This window comes from Myxine glutinosa, chromosome 11, assembly GCF_964187855.1.
Source record: "Myxine glutinosa chromosome 11, kmMyxGlut1.1, whole genome shotgun sequence".
Lineage (NCBI taxonomy): Eukaryota > Metazoa > Chordata > Myxini > Myxiniformes > Myxinidae > Myxine > Myxine glutinosa.
In genome coordinates, this window is record NC_136271.1 from 43,114,011 (window position 1) to 43,130,805 (window position 16,795).

The 16,795-nt window shown below is 50.4% G+C and overlaps 1 protein-coding gene across 1 annotated transcript in view; it reads left to right on the top strand.

The window, feature by feature from the left end:
• The window catches only part of LOC137436602 (potassium voltage-gated channel subfamily KQT member 4-like), a 281,048-nt gene extending 264,589 nt beyond the window's left edge, over window positions 1–16,459 (top strand). The window contains exon 13 of the mRNA XM_068130541.2: window positions 15,516–16,459. Within this exon, the coding sequence (XP_067986642.1) occupies window positions 15,516–16,250 (735 nt within the window). The 3' untranslated portion in view covers window positions 16,251–16,459. The remainder of the gene's footprint in view (window positions 1–15,515) is intronic.
• Window positions 16,460–16,795: the final 336 nt, after the last annotated feature.

The window sequence follows — 16,795 nt, forward strand, 5'->3', positions numbered from 1 at the left end:
TAATGCACCCATTCACAACACCATTCTGCAACCGCACCACAAATGCCAATATCCAACCACAATTTACCTGCACCCTCTACCTAACACTTACACTACCCGCCCCGGGTGCTCGTGAAAGGGGTCCACTCTTCCCCCATCCACACCTTCGCACCATGCACACCACTCCGTACCACTCACTCCAACTCTCTCCACACACCTGTACCTGCACACCTGTGCTCTCACACCTGGTGCCACCTGCACCCTTCTCTCCCCAAGCGCATTCGCGCTGATCCACACACTCACTACTCATACACTGCTCCACACACCTGTCCAGTTGCACACCTGTGCAATCACACCTGTTCAATTCTCACAAACACGGCATCATCTCAGCTAACTACTCCCTTCTGAAACTTGCGCTTCCCAGTCGTCCCTTTAACTATTGCGCTCCCTCGTCATTATAATCCACACTAATCTACCTGCGTCCCCACTACAGGTATCAGTCACTAACTAATCTTAACGTTACCTAATGTCAATCTTCGCTAGATCCCTACACACCATATCCTAACCCACCCGGGCTAGTTTTCACTGCCATACACCCCATAAGCTATTGCTCCTTTGCCCCCATTCATGGGAAGGATGGTGGATTTGCCATCCCACCACATCGGGGGTCTCTCACTACCAATTTTGCACATCAAATTTCAACAAATCAAAAATTTGCCAATCATCTGCCAATCACTGTACCATTACCAATCATCACTCTGCCAATCCTTTGCCAATCATCAAATTTCGCCTTTTTCTAATTTCGGGGCCAAAACACTAACCTCATCACCCAGTCTACTCACTACTGCCTCTCGGTGCGCCAATTCCTGTCCAAAGCCCGGCTTCGTAAAGCCAAGCAATGGATGCTGGTTGTTTTGTGCCAGCGGCTGGATGCGTCCGGCACTCGGTGCAGGGACGGGGGCTTACCCGGGCCGAGATCCCACGCATCACCTCGGCGTGGAGCCATCCAATGTCCCGATCTCGACCTGCCGGCACGTCTCACCAAAAAGTGGTCGCCATGACGACCCTTTCTATCGGGCTGCCAGCTCCGCCTAGTGGAGCACGGACGCGGCCGTTCAAAGCGAGGCCCGGCACGCACCGAGGGCCTGCTTCGGCTAAAAGTCGCTCTAACCTCTAACCCGTGTAACGTCGATGCTTCACCTGGACGCTTACACCCCGCAGCCCGTTCCTTGCTCACACATCCAGCCGTGCCCATGCTCCTCGTACCTTTCCTTACACACCCAGGTACACTCATTCCACTCACAGCCTTGGTCACACACCTGACCACCGAACACTTTGGCACACATTCGTCGCTCGCACACCTCACCAATACACCTCTTCGCGCCCCCTCCTCGGTCACCTCCTCTGTGACAATCACAGGTGTGCTCTCATTCGCACACCCAACCACGTGCCTCACCACCAACTCCAGCGTGCATTCCCACTCACGCTCTACCATTCCAGGTGTGCATCCTTCCATCCCAGGTGTACATCCTCGCTCACCTGTCACAACTAACTCACGCTCCATGTCACTCTCACTACTTTCACCTCCATTCCTGACAGCGCACTCACCCTTACTCTTGACAGCACACTCTTTCCCCATGCCCCTGTCCGTCACACACCTTTCTCGCGCACACTCTCCCGTTACACCCTCTGTAACACTCACCACAGGTGGACACTCTTCCTTACTTCTGACAGCGCACTCTTTCCTCATGCACCTGTCCGTCACACACCTTTCTCGCGCACACTCTCCCGTTACACCCTCTGTAACACTCACCACACCGCGCTTCCACGTGCTCCCTCGCACACGCGCTACGACCGACTCACTCTCGCCAGCACACTCACTCCTTGGCACGCACTTTTTCCTCACACACCCCAGAGTCGGATTTTCTCGCACACCTCCTTTTTCGCACACCAGACCTGTCGCACACTTCACCAACGGCCTCTCACGAACACCCGGGTCCATCTCGACCCCCAAGCTCCTTAAATCCCCTGGCGCATCATACGCACGACCATATTGGTCACCACTTACACCGGGTCCTCTTCCTCTTCGCTTCTCCTCCATCACCTGCGAATCCCTCATCCGGTTAATGAGCACATCATCACGATCCAAACACAGACTTTGGACCAATTCTTTTATCTCCTCTTTTATCTCTTTCTTATCCCCTCTCCGTCGCTTCTTAATTTCGCTCATCCCTTCTTCCACTTCTTCTAATTTGTGCTTCACTTCTTTTATTCCCTGGTATGTCTCCTCAAGCTCGTCCTCCAAGGCTACCTTGACCGTTTCCATGTGCGTCCTTACCTGTCGGTCCTTCGTCTCCATTACCTCTATCACCTCGTCCAGCCTTGTTGTCAGTCCCTCACGTACCATCTGACATTCCCTCTTTGTCGCTATTAAGTCGTCTTTTAGTTCTTTCTGTGTCACTTTTAACCCTCCTAATACCGCAGTGTTCCTTTGAACCTGCTCCGTTAGTTCTTTTTGTCCCTCCGTCAGCTGTTCCACCTCCTGCGTCAGGACCTCTATGCCCCCCTGTAACTTTACAGTCCCCTTTCTCACCTCCTTCTCCATGTGCTCCCTACAGTGCCTCACCTCCTCGCGCACTCCTCCGACCTCCTCACTCACTCCTCTTCTGATCTGCTCTCCCATCACTTGCATCTCCTGCCCAGATGCCACCCTCATCTGCTCCATTTCCTCCCTGTGAGCATCCAGTTTGGTTTCTACCCCCATTCTGACCCCCTCTATCTGCTGCCCCATTTGGTTAACTTCCCTTTCCGCTTGGTCCCTCATGTCCCTCAATTTGCCTTCCATGGTGTTTTCTAACCCCTCTAACCCTTTTTGCATCCCTTCCATTTGATTCTCTTGAGCGGCCATTCTGTTTTCTACCCCCGTTAACCCAGTTTTCACTCCCTCTATCTGATTCTCCTGGGCAGCCATTCTATTTTCTACCCCCTCTAACCCATTTCTCACCTCTTTTATCCCATTGTCTAACCCCTCAAAATTTTTGTCTAACTTCCCAATTTTCTTGTCTAACTCCTCAAAATTATTGTCTAACTTCTCCCAATTTTCTTGTCTAACTCCTCAAAATTATTGTCTAACTTCTCACCGGTACCCCTCGCTTCGTCCTCATTACCCCCAATTGCTCACTCCGAGCCCTCGCTTCGTCCCTCATTACCCCAATTGCTCACTCCGAGCCCTCGCTTCGTCCCTCATTACCCCCATTTGGTTTCCCAAGTCATTCCTCAGGTCTTCACTTGTCTGGACCATGAGCGCCTTTATTTGTTCCATAAATAGGCCCCAATCCATCGGCGGCGCTGCTACGGTCGCGGGCGCGGTGACCAGCGAGGCGCCATTTTGTGCGTTTGCTACCCTCGCTGCTTCGCTCTCCTCATGTCCCTCATGTCCCTCAATTTGGTCCTGGACCGACCCTGCTTCACTCTCCCCTACCGGACCCCAGCCGTCTTGATCCGCCATAGCGCGACTTGCAAAATTCGAGTTTCGTAAAACAAAACAAATTTCGGCCGCTCCAAATTTTGACCAAATTTTTTTTTTTTTCCTCTATTCGTTTTTTTTTTTTTTTCTTCAAAATTTGGTCGGGCCTCGAATCCCACTCCTGACACCAATTGTTACAGACACGACTTTGATGTTAAAGTGGGCCGAGCGGAATGGCCGTCGTGTCCGCACAAATTACCACAAATTACCCGACTATAGTCGACGTTGACGAGCCGCGCTATGCTGGCTCAATAGGAAAGAGAAGACACCCGGCTGGGTTATAATGACACAATACGACACCAGGGGTTCAGTTCTCAAGTATATTCGTACGGAAAAAGGTTAGATTACAGGGGCTAGAGGTATATTACAGGAAGACAGGCACTTAGACACACTCTTATATTAACCCCGGACAGACGACAGACACACGGGACAAAATGCTGACTCACACGGGGGTTGATGAAAAGGAAAGGCAGGTCGCGATGGCTCAAGGTGCACTCTTGGCTCAAGGCAGAATCGACTCGGTCCGGTCCAGAGATGCGGGGAGGTATCGTCGCGCTGGGGGTCGCGGTGGCTTCTCTCTCCAGTCTCCAAGCTGAGGCGCATCTCACGTCACATCCGGCGCGGGGCCGCGTATATCCGGCGGGGAGTGACACGCCCTCGGCTCGTTAGCTCCGCCTCGTGGAATCGGCACGTTGCTTCTCATTGGGTGCGTGCGGGGGGGGGTTACTGGCTCCGCCCCTGACGAGGAGCTGACAGCCAGCCCCTTCGGGGTAACCCCGTGGAGCGCATGGTCTGGAGCTAATCGAGCCGGTGTGAGGACGCATCCTCCCCCGCTCCGCCGCCATCTCCTCTGTTGTTGTTGTAATTGTTGTTGTAGTTGTTGTTATTGTTGTTGTTTGGGGAAGAAGATGGGAGGAGGTATGGGAAAGGTCCTAAACTCACTACTGATGCCATATAATCACATTCTGGTGCAACGAAGAGTCATAATTAATGGAGACGAGGCCTTAACTGACATAGAATAAGAATAACTAGGAAGATGTCCGAAAGTTGTCTACCTGTGGTGCGGTGGACCTGGGCACGACATTTAATGGGGGAATAAGGGGAAGGTCGGCTCTACTGATTGTTATTTACATGCAATGGGACTAGGAATGGGGATCGGGGAAAGTTGGGGAGTATTGGAGAAAATAGGGGAATATTTACAAGCGGATATGGAGGCCAAATTCCATATTCGCAACAATATATATATATATATATATATATATATATATATATATATCTATATATATATATATATATATATATATATATATATATATATATATATATATATATATATATATATATACAGACTTGGCATTTAATATGGAATATTTTTTTTGTGGGGGTGAACTTCCTTTTCAAGATGTCTTAGAACCAAAAGTTCATTGGAATTATGTTGAAATTATTCTAGATTTTGTTAATGTGACTTTTAAAAGAAACAAAAACCACATTTGACATTTCGAAACAAATAAATTGATCCTTGAAAGTGATGTAAACTGATATCGAACTCAATTCATGGACAGTACTGTGTTAAACTTCTGTACGTTTTCCAGAAGTATGTCTTTATTTTGCACATTAGCCAAAATTTTTTTTAACAAAAACAAAAGTCAAATTACGACTGGGATTACGGACAGTAAAATTACAGTTCAGTACTTTGTGTAACCCCCACGAGCATTCAGGAGAGCACGTACACGTTGAGGCATGCTGTTCACGAGATTTGCCAAGGTTTGGACAGGAATCGCTTGCCATGCAGTGACAATAGCCTGCTGCAATTCACGCACAGAGGTCGGCTGCTGGTCCAAGTGGTCGATTTGACGCGTTAATTCTGCCCACAAGTTCTCTATCGGATTCATATCCGGGGACATGGCAGGCCACTCCATATGCTCTACACCACGGTCAGCAAGAAAGTGTTGGATCATGCGAGCACGATGAGGCCGTGCATTGTCATCTTGGAAGACAAAGTTTCCTCGAAAGGCTGCACGAGCAAATGGAAGCAATGTTTTTTCCAGAATAGCCCTGTACTTGAACTGGTTCAGGTTTCGATTTGGAACAACCAGGTCAGTTTTGCCCCCTGCATGAAAAGCAGCCCAAACGGTCATCCCACCACCTCCAGCTTGGACTCTTGGCACTATGCAATCTTTGTTGTCAGCTTCATGCACTTGTCTGCGCACTCGGACGCGGCCATCTTGACGATAGACCAGAAATCTAGACTCGTCACTGAAGATCACGTGATTCCAGTATCCTGGCTGCCATTGACGGTGCTCTCTGGCCCACTGCAATCGGCGCTAGCGGTGTTGTCTGGTCAGGCATGACTTTCTCAGGGGACGCCTGGCACGATAGCCTGCTTGAACCAGTCGTTGGTTGACTAGCCTTCTGGATACAGGCACATTTGTCAGTTGCTGCCACTCAGCCCTAAGCCGATTAGCTGACTTGGTACGGCCATTGCGGACTAACCGGTGCAGCTGGCGATCATCCCTCCTTGTGGTTCTGCGGGGACGTCCTGGCCTCGGTATTGGAGTAGGGACACCCCTCTGAACATTTCGTTTCAGGATCTTTGACACCTGACCTTGAGTGATGCCATACTGCCGAGCAATAGCACGCTGTTTCATGCCATAATTTCGTAAAGCCAGCACTCCATGACAAACAGCATTGTCGAGTTGACGGACCATCTCCAGAGGAAGCGGCAATAACTTTTGGAGACGTGCAGCAGTTGTTTTCCACTAATACAGAACGCAAAAAAAATCTGGAGGTGTAAGGTCTGGGGAACGTGCCGGCCACTCGATCGGACCGCGGCGGCGGTTTCTTTCTTTGGCGGCTCATGAAAGACCTTGTTTATCGTGAAAATCCTCGTACCATTCAGGAATTTAAGGCTCAAATCACTGCAAAGTTTGAGGAAATTGATATCGAACTCTGCAAGCATGTGTGCCACTCTGTGCCTGCTCGGCTGCAATTGTGCATATCGATCACGAGGGAGGGCACTATGAAAATTGCAAGTTAAACAGCTTGGTACACTTCCGTAATAATTTTCCCCCGAATAAATGGTTAGATAAACATGTCATTCATTTATTTCTACCTTCTTGTACACTGTAATACAAATGGCAAACAAACAATCAACTGACAGAAATCGATCCAGGTGCACCTGGCTCAGGGACAGAATCACGTACGGTGGTGTCCAGAGATGCGTGAAGGTATCACAGCGCTTGTGGGTCGCGACTTTGGTCTCAAGCTGGGGAGGTCGCTCAGCGCTCGGGAGGGTGGCGTCTTTTCCTTCCAAGCTCGGGGCGCATCTCACGTCACGTCCGGCGCGGGGCCGCGTATATCCGGCGGGGAGTCACGCCCTCGCTCGTTAGCTCCGCCCCATATGGCATCGGCCCATGGCTTCTCATTGGGTGCGGGGGTTACCGGCTCCGCCCTTGACGAGGGGCCGACAGGGAGCCCCCTTCTGGGTAACCCCGTCGAGCACATGTTCAATGGCGGCCAACCGAGCCGGAGTGAGGACGCAAAGCCGCTGTTGTTGTGGTTGTTGTTGGAGCTTGAGATGATGGGAAGAGATGCGGGGAGGTATGGGAAGGTCCTAAACTCCTACTGGTGCCATATCATCACATTCTGGTGCAACGAAGAGTCATAATTAATGGAAACAAGTCCTTAACTGACATAGATTAAGAATAACTAGCAAGATGTCCTATAATTGTCTACGTGTGGTGCGGGGGACCTGGGCACGACATTTAATGGGGGAATGAAGGGGAAGATCGGCTCTAATGGGTGTTGTTTACAGACAATGGGACTAGGGAATGGGGTAAGGGGAGAGTTGGGGAGTATCGGAGAAGATAGGGGAATATTTACAAGCGGATATGGAGGTCAAATTCCATATTCGCAACATTGCACCCTTCTCTACCCTCGGGGCGTCCCGACCCGATAAATTTTTACCTACTTTAGTGTGGCACGCAATGTAGTTCCCTCTACTATTAACTCTACCCTGAGTGCGACAGTTTTATAGATATTCACAAATGAGTAAATATGTCCCCCTGCGACGTTGCACCCTTCTCCTCTCAGAAACACACCCACAGGATAACCGAATCCGGAAAGAATCCTCAAACTAAACATACAGCCGGTAGGGAGCATTATTTACAAGACTACGCTGATATTTACACTACGATCCAGGACCTGTCTTTGGAGGAACACATGCAGATGTTATGCATAGAGAGAGCGCGCTTGCCAACATCGATACACCAACCCACGAGTGCTCTGTGGCCGACGGCCTTTAATAACGTGCAGAGCACCCTTTCCCGAGCATCAAAAGCACCACCCCACCACCAATCGGTGCAGTCACCATTGTTCATTGGAATAAAAATAAATTCGACAACCCCTAACCCTGCAGGTGTCTCTTGCTCTTCTTGTGGTGCACTTGGTGTTTAACTAAAAGTGGTTCACCTGTATGGCATAGGTGCCACGTTGACCCATAGGTCCATCCCCGGGTGGTGCTTGGCCGCAAACGAACTGCGGTCCATTGTGGGTGGCCACAAACATTGCGGTCCATATGGTGTACCGATCCAGGCAGCGAACAGCGAAAGTGCAGGCCCACAACTGCGTCGCCAGCACCTCTCTCTCCTCTCTCTCTACCCCAAAGCCAGATCCTCGGAGGTGGGAGACAACAGAAGAAACAAGTGAGTAAGGTGGTAAGGGCGCAAAAGTGCACGCAATACAAGATGATGCACACTGGGGGCACATGGGAACCAGGTGAGACAGGTACGTTCCTATCGTACGCCCCCCCCCCACCAGGTAACCTACATGGCCCCTCCCTTACCCCTTACTGCATCCACACAACACAACACTACTCATAAACATCTACTTTACAAATCAACAAACATCCCTACTGTCTTCCCCGTTCCTCCCATAAACCAAATTCGTCTTCTCTCCCTCCTAACCAATCAAATTTGCCATTTCCAACTCTCATCAAAATTTGCCATCTCCAACTCAACATCAAAATTTGCCATCACCAATTCATCATCAGTCCCTCCTAAGGAGGGAGAGATGGAATCACCCCAATGTCTCATCCACGTCGTGATGCGTCTCACCAATCCTCACAGCAATTCTCATTTCTGCGACACAAACAAAGAAAACACAGGTGTGGAGTCATCATCATCACCACAGGTAAGTGGCTGCGTATGGTGCGACAGGTTCATCAATCCTAACTATCTCCTAAATGACTTTAACAACTTTACACTACCCGGGGTCTTTCTCCGGCCAAACCATTGGCCCTCTTACACTATGGGTTCTAAAAACCAATTCCCATTGGCCAAACTGTGGTGCTCTTCAATTTGGGGTCTCACTCCCCCGATTCATCTCCCGGTGCCCTCGCACAATTTCTGGGCTGCGGCGTGTACCTCTCCCAGTGGGTCTACCCACCTGCACACCTCCACCACTGCAGTTGCCTCCGAGCTTACCTGCTCCTTGCCCTAACCTAACTACCTGGGGAAGGCCCTCTGGCACTCTCCCCACTCGGTGCCCTCTCTGGCACTGGGCTACCCGGGTCCATCCTCCGGATCCTCGGGCCCCATCCACAACTCTACCGGCTCCCAGAGCCCACCTGCGGCCTCACCTGGCCGACATCCTCACAGTGGTGGAGTGCTCAACCAACTACACACACTAACAGGCTACACGCCCAGCCATTTCCACAACACTAATGCACCCATCCACAACACCATTCTGCAACCGCACCACAAATGCCAATATCCAACCACAATTTACCTGCACCCTCTACCTAACACTTACACTACCCGCCCCGGGTGCTCGTGAAAGGGGTCCACTCTTCCCCCATCCACACCTTCGCACCATGCACACCACTCCGTACCACTCACTCCAACTCTCTCCACACACCTGTACCTGCACACCTGTGCTCTCACACCTGGTGCCACCTGCACCCTTCTCTCCCCAAGCGCATTCGCGCTGATCCACACACTCACTACTCATACACTGCTCCACACACCTGTCCAGTTGCACACCTGTGCAATCACACCTGTTCAATTCTCACACACACGGCATCATCTCAGCTAACTACTCCCTTCTGAAACTTGCGCTTCCCAGTCGTCCCTTTCACTATTGCGCTCCCTCGTCATTATAATCCACACTAATCTACCTGCGTCCCCACTACAGGTATCAGTCACTAACTAAACTTAACGTTACCTAATGTCATCTTCTCTAGATCCCTACACACCATATCCTAACCCACCCGGGCTAGTTTTCACTGCCATACACCCCATAAACTATTGCTCCTTTGCCCCCCCCTGTGAGGGATGGTGGATTTGCCATCCCACCACATCGGGGGTCTCTCACTACCAATTTTGCACATCAAATTTCAACAAATTAAAAATTTGCCAATCACTGCCCATCATCTGCCAATCACTACTGCCAATCCCTTGCCAATCATCAAATTTTGTTTTTCTCTAATTTCGGGTCCAAAACACTAACCTCATCACCCAGTCTACTCACTAATACCTCTCGGTGCGCCAATCCCTGTCCAAAGCCCGGCTTCGTAAAGCCAAGCAATGGATGCTGGTTGTTTTGTGCCAGCGGCTGGATGCGTCCGGCACTCGGTGCAGGGACGGGGGCTTACCCGGGCCGAGATCCCATGCATCACCTCGGCGTGGAGCCATCCAATGTCCCGATCTCGACCTGCCGGCACGTCTCAACAAAACGTGGTCGCCATGACGACCCTTCCTATCGAGCTGCCCGCTCCGCCTAGTGGAGCCCGGACGCGGCCGTTCCACGCGAGGCCCAGCGTGGATCGCGCACGGCGGTTCTTTCGAAACCGCCGTGGTTCGGATCCCCGCTGGTTCTCGCGGCACGCGAAGCCCGGCACACACCGAGGGCCCGATCCGGCTAAAAGTCGTTCTAAACTCTACCCCGTCTAACGTCGATGCTTCACCTGCATGCTTACACCCCGCAGTCCGTTCCTTGCTCACACACCCAGCCGTGCCCATGCTCCTCGTACCTTTCCTTACACACCCAGGTACACCCATTCCACTCACAGCCTTGGTCACACACCTGACCACCGAACACTTTGGCACACATTCGTTGCTCGCACACCTCACCAATACACCGCTTCGCGCCCCCTCCTCGGTCACCTCCTCTGTGACAATCACAGGTGTGCCCTCATTCGCACACCCAACCACGTGCCTCACCACCAACTCCAGCGTGCATTCCCACTCACGCTCTACCATTCCAGGTGTGCATCCTTCCATCCCAGGTGTACATCCTCGCTCACCTGTCACAACTAACTCACGCTCCATGTCACTCTCACTACTTTCACCTCCATTCCTGACAGCGCACTCACCCTTACTCTTGACAGCACACTCTTTCCCCATGCACCTGTCCGTCACACACCTTTCTCGCGCACACTCTCCCGTTACACCCTCTGTAACACTCACCACAGGTGGACACTCTTCCTTACTTCTGACAGCGCACTCTTTCCTCATGCACCTGTCCGTCACACACCTTTCTCGCGCACACTCTCCCGTTACACCCTCTGTAACACTCACCACACCGCGCTTCCACGTGCTCCCTCGCACACGCGCTACGACCGACTCACTCTCGCCAGCACACTCACTCCTTGGCACGCACTTTTTCCTCACACACCCCAGAGTCGGATTTTCTCGCACACCTCCTTTTTCGCACACCAGACCTGTCGCACACTTCACCAACGGCCTCTCACGAACACCCGGGTCCATCTCGACCCCCAAGCTCCTTAAATCCCCTGGCGCATCATACGCACGACCATATTGGTCACCACTTACACCGGGTCCTCTTCCTCTTCGCTTCTCCTCCATCACCTGCGAATCCCTCATCCGGTTAATGAGCACATCATCACGATCCAAACACAGACTTTGGACCAATTCTTTTATCTCCTCTTTTATCTCTTTCTTATCCCCTCTCCGTCGCTTCTTAATTTCGCTCATCCCTTCTTCCACTTCTTCTAATTTGTGCTTCACTTCTTTTATTCCCTGGTATGTCTCCTCAAGCTCGTCCTCCAAGGCTACCTTGACCGTTTCCATGTGCGTCCTTACCTGTCGGTCCTTCGTCTCCATTACCTCTATCACCTCGTCCAGCCTTGTTGTCAGTCCCTCACGTACCATCTGACATTCCCTCTTTGTCGCTATTAAGTCGTCTTTTAGTTCTTTCTGTGTCACTTTTAACCCTCCTAATACCGCAGTGTTCCTTTGAACCTGCTCCGTTAGTTCTTTTTGTCCCTCCGTCAGCTGTTCCACCTCCTGCGTCAGGACCTCTATGCCCCCTTGTAACTTTACAGTCCCCTTTCTCACCTCTTTCTCCATGCGCTCCTTACAGTGCCTCACCTCCTCGCGCACTCCTCCGACCTCCTCACTCACTCCTCTTCTGATCTCCTCTCCCATCACTTGCATCTCCTGCCCAGATGCCACCCTCATCTGCTCCATTTCCTCCCTGTGAGCATCCAGTTTGGTTTCTACCCCCATTCTGACCCCCTCTATCTGCTGCTCCATTTGTTTAACTTCCCTTTCCGCTTGGTCCCTCATGTCCCTCAATTTGCCTTCCATACTGTTTTCTAACCCCTCTAACCCTTTTTGCATCCCTTCCATTTGATTCTCTTGAGCGGCCATTCTGTTTTCTACCCCCATTAACCCATTTCTCACCTCTTTTATCCCGTTGTCTAACCCCTCAAAATTATTGTCTAACTTCCCAAATTTCTTGTCTAACTCCTCAAAATTATTGTCTAACTTCCCAAATTTCTTGTCTAACCCCTCACCAGTACCCCTCGCTTCGTCCCTCATTACCCCCATTTGGCCCTCTATTCGTTCCATAAGGGCCCTCATTTGCAACATAAAAAGGTTCGGATCCACCAGGGGCGCTGCCACGGTCACGGGCGCGGTGACCAGCGAGGCGCCATTTTGCGCGTCTGCTACCCTCGCTGCTTCGCTCTCCTCACGTCCCTCAATTTGGTCCTGGACCGACCCTGCCTCACTCTCCCCTACCGGACCCCAGCCGTCTTGATCCGCCATAGCGCGACTTGCAAAATTCGAGTTTCGTAAAACAAAACAAATTTCGGCCGCTCCAAATTTTGACCAAATTTTTTTTTTTCCTCTATTCGTTTTTTTTTTTTCCTTCAAAATTTGGTCGGGCCTCGAATCTCACTCCCGACACCAATTGTTACAGATACGACTTTGATGGTATGGTGGGCCGAGCGGGATGGCCGCCGTATCCGTACAAGTTACCCGATTGTGCCCGAATGTTGACTAATCGCGCTACGCTGGCTCAATAGGAAAGAAAAAGAAGACACCCGGCTGGATTACAATCACACAATACGACACCAGGGATACGGTTCTCAAAGGTTGTTATTACAATTGCGGAAGGTTTAGATTACAGGGACAAGAGGGAAACATAGGAAGGTGGGCACTTAAACACACTTATATTATCCCCGGACAGACGACAGGTAAACGCGGGACAAGGCTCACTCACACGGGGTTTGATGGCCAGGAAAGCGGGTAGCGATCGCTCCAGGTGCACCTGGCTCAGGGACAGAATCACGTACGGTGGTGTCCAGAGATGCGTGAAGGTATCACAGCGCTTGTGGGTCGCGACTTTGGTCTCAAGCTGGGGAGGTCGCTCAGCGCTCGGGAGGGTGGCGTCTTTTCCTTCCAAGCTCGGGGCGCATCTCACGTCACGTCCGGCGCGGGGCCGCGTATATCCGGCGGGGAGTCACGCCCTCGCTCGTTAGCTCCGCCCCATATGGCATCGGCCCATGGCTTCTCATTGGGTGCGGGGGTTACCGGCTCCGCCCTTGACGAGGGGCCGACAGGGAGCCCCCTTCTGGGTAACCCCGTCGAGCACATGTTCAATGGCGGCCAACCGAGCCGGAGTGAGGACGCAAAGCCGCTGTTGTTGTGGTTGTTGTTGGAGCTTGAGATGATGGGAAGAGATGCGGGGAGGTATGGGAAGGTCCTAAACTCCTACTGGTGCCATATCATCACATTCTGGTGCAACGAAGAGTCATAATTAATGGAAACAAGTCCTTAACTGACATAGATTAAGAATAACTAGCAAGATGTCCTATAATTGTCTACGTGTGGTGCGGGGGACCTGGGCACGACATTTAATGGGGGAATGAAGGGGAAGATCGGCTCTAATGGGTGTTGTTTACAGACAATGGGACTAGGGAATGGGGTAAGGGGAGAGTTGGGGAGTATCGGAGAAGATAGGGGAATATTTACAAGCGGATATGGAGGTCAAATTCCATATTCGCAACAATATATATATATATATATACATACATATATATATATATTGTTGCAGTTCTGTGTTTTTGCAATAAAGGTTAATTTTCCCCTCATAGTTAGTCACACTACAACATGTAGCCTCGTTTAAGCTCAGTTATTTCTTAGTAAGTGTAAGCGTAGACCTTTCCTTTGTGTAGTTTTGTGTTGAGTAGAATAATGAGAGTTAGGTGTCCTTCCAATGCTTTATGCCACCTCGATGCTTTGAGTTTTGGTGCAAATTACCACGAGGCCGGCCTGACAAGTCGAGGCAAGCCGAAGGAAGGCGGAACAGGAGAAGTGGGAGTGACCGGTAAGCACGAGCCGCCAATCAGGGCTCGAGAGGAGTGGCTTAGCACTGCGGCAAAAGGCGTGGTTTGGAACATTCGAGGCAGGCCAGGGCGTGGCAATATAACCCTGTGCCCAAAAGCCCCCACCTCAATTATGGGGAGAGGAGCTTTTCAGTTCTGAGGAGAGGTGCGCTGAAGTAGTTCTGAGGAGAGGTGCGCTGAACCAAGTTATGAGCCGGGGTCCTCTGTTGAATTGAGCTTGAGTCAGATCCTGAATTGAGTTGCCAGAGTGAAAGCGCGCCATTGCATAAATTGCCCTGTGAAGAACCGCCGAGCCGGGTGAGAGATGCGCATATTCGCCTGCCTGCCTTTGTTCGAGATACGCGCTGCGAGGATCCCTCCCGCCTGCCTGCCTGCCTTTGCCGAGGGCTGTGCTGTGACCGCAGAGGGCCACGCCGGGCGAGCTGTTCCTGAACAACAAAGCCGGCGCATTCAGCGCATGAACCATCCTTCCTTCATTCCCCCTGTGAGTGTGAACGGGCCCATTGTCTGGGATTTTAAGCTAAGACTGCTTAAGTGCCTGCTCTGTGTCTCTTCGCCTTGTATAGCTGTAAATAAACCTGTGTTCTTCCTTCTATTTGATAATTCCCGTCATTTCCATCTATTGAATAAGCGTGGTACGAATTATATCGCTCTAATCGGGTTCCAATACCAAGGTAACTGCACGGACCACGTGGTGCACCATCCGCTCGGGTGCACTCAAATTACGCGTGGTTCGTGTGAGACTTGATCCCCACTTTCGCGGCAGCGGGGGTACTTAGGTGCGTGCAAACATTGTCCCAAAACCCTGTCCTGTATCTGCCTGGGAGTGGCGACTCAAGTCTCGCGGTTGCGACGACCCAAGGAGAACAAGGGGCTTAATCTCCCCTTGGTAAGGGAACGAGGGTCTCGCGCGAAACTGTAACAATATATATATATATATAAACAGAAATCGGGCGCTACTTTTGACTCACCCTGTATATATACACACAGTATATACATATTGATTTACACTTTAAACTAGAAATTGAGTAGTATCACCTTTATGGTATTTTTGTACATCTGTGGAAAAACCCAAGAGAAACGTCCAGCAAGAAATTGAGCTGTTGAAATATTATAATTTCTGATAAGGATCTGTGGAGCATTGAGCCCAATGTGGGAAATAACAGCACTAATAAGTCTTATAAATTACATTAATGATCTAAAGTGGACGTGATAAGAAGAGGCCCATAAGATCAAGAACATCTCAGAGATTATCTCAGCCATTATTGGATTCATTCTGCAACGTCTTGTTTTGTGGATGAATGCACATTTCACCTTCACTAACAAATATATTCACTCTCCCCACTTGCTTTGCAGGTGCAGTCAATCGAGAGGAAACTCGACTTCCTTATTGAGTTCTGTCGACAGTCACAGCAGCAAAAGGGTCAACCTGACACTCTGCTTCAAACGAACTTACTCCAGGTTGATGGGCTCGATCCGGATGAAAGTTCAAATTTCCACCTTACGTTGGATCCCAGAACCATGAATTTCCAAAGTCCACTGTGGCTGACCCCAACGACCAGCCAGTTTCCTTCACCCCAAGGCACATCACCATGCGTTACACCTGTCACACTCACCGCCGATGTGTCACCCTTCGCATCACACACTGATGTCCAACCATCACCGCGCTCTGAGTTCAAGCAGAGTGATTTTATGTGTACAATAAGGCAAGGCCGGGAACCCACAGACGCATCGCCCATGTTCTTGCCCATGCGTTCAGACACTCGTGAACAAAAGCCATGTGACTCCTCACCCATTGTCCAAGGACTGTCTATGGATGGCATCAAAGCATCCAAGGTTTCAACCTGTGCCGTGGTCACCGAGTCACAAATACTGCATACTGTGAATGAACTCGAGGAGGCAACCAATGTGAGCTGGTGTGTTGGGTACCAGGACACACAAAACCAGGTGTGCTTGTGTTTGAACGGTGATCGCCTGAACTCTGATGACTCAGAAAATGAACTACACTTCCTGCAAGGTGCCCAATCACAGTGGCTTGCACGCCAGAAGCAAAAGGCGATACTTTCCTCGAAACTTGACAGTACCTGTTGAACCAGCCGGGTGGCCTGTTGTTCATGGACTGCAGATCATGTAAATTTGTAGAAATGTAAAGTGATATGCCTCATGGCTTTTGGCAACCATGTAAATAAATAAATAAATAAATAAGAACGAGGACATGGGCGGATGAAGAAGTCTGGTTACAAAACGATGATCCAGAGAATACCTATCCAATAATAAATATTCATTATACTGCAACCTTTGCACGGACAAAATGGAATAATAAATGGATAACACAAACACCTGTTTTTCATTTAATTCTGACATCATGCATTCCGTTTCTGATCATTAATCACAAATTCACGATTTTCTACCTTTAATTTCCATCTTGTTTGTGAATCCTCCTAGGCTTTAACCACTAGTTTGCATACACCTGTCCCCTCAACAGGACGACCTTCACACGACGTGCGCTTGGGAAACCGCTTACCAAATGCCTTCAGGGCTGCTTGCATCCATGAGCACGGAATATTCTTCTATGGTATGCCAGTCCAAGTAGAATATTCTCCATGAAGTCAGACATCACAAGATTCCCATGCACC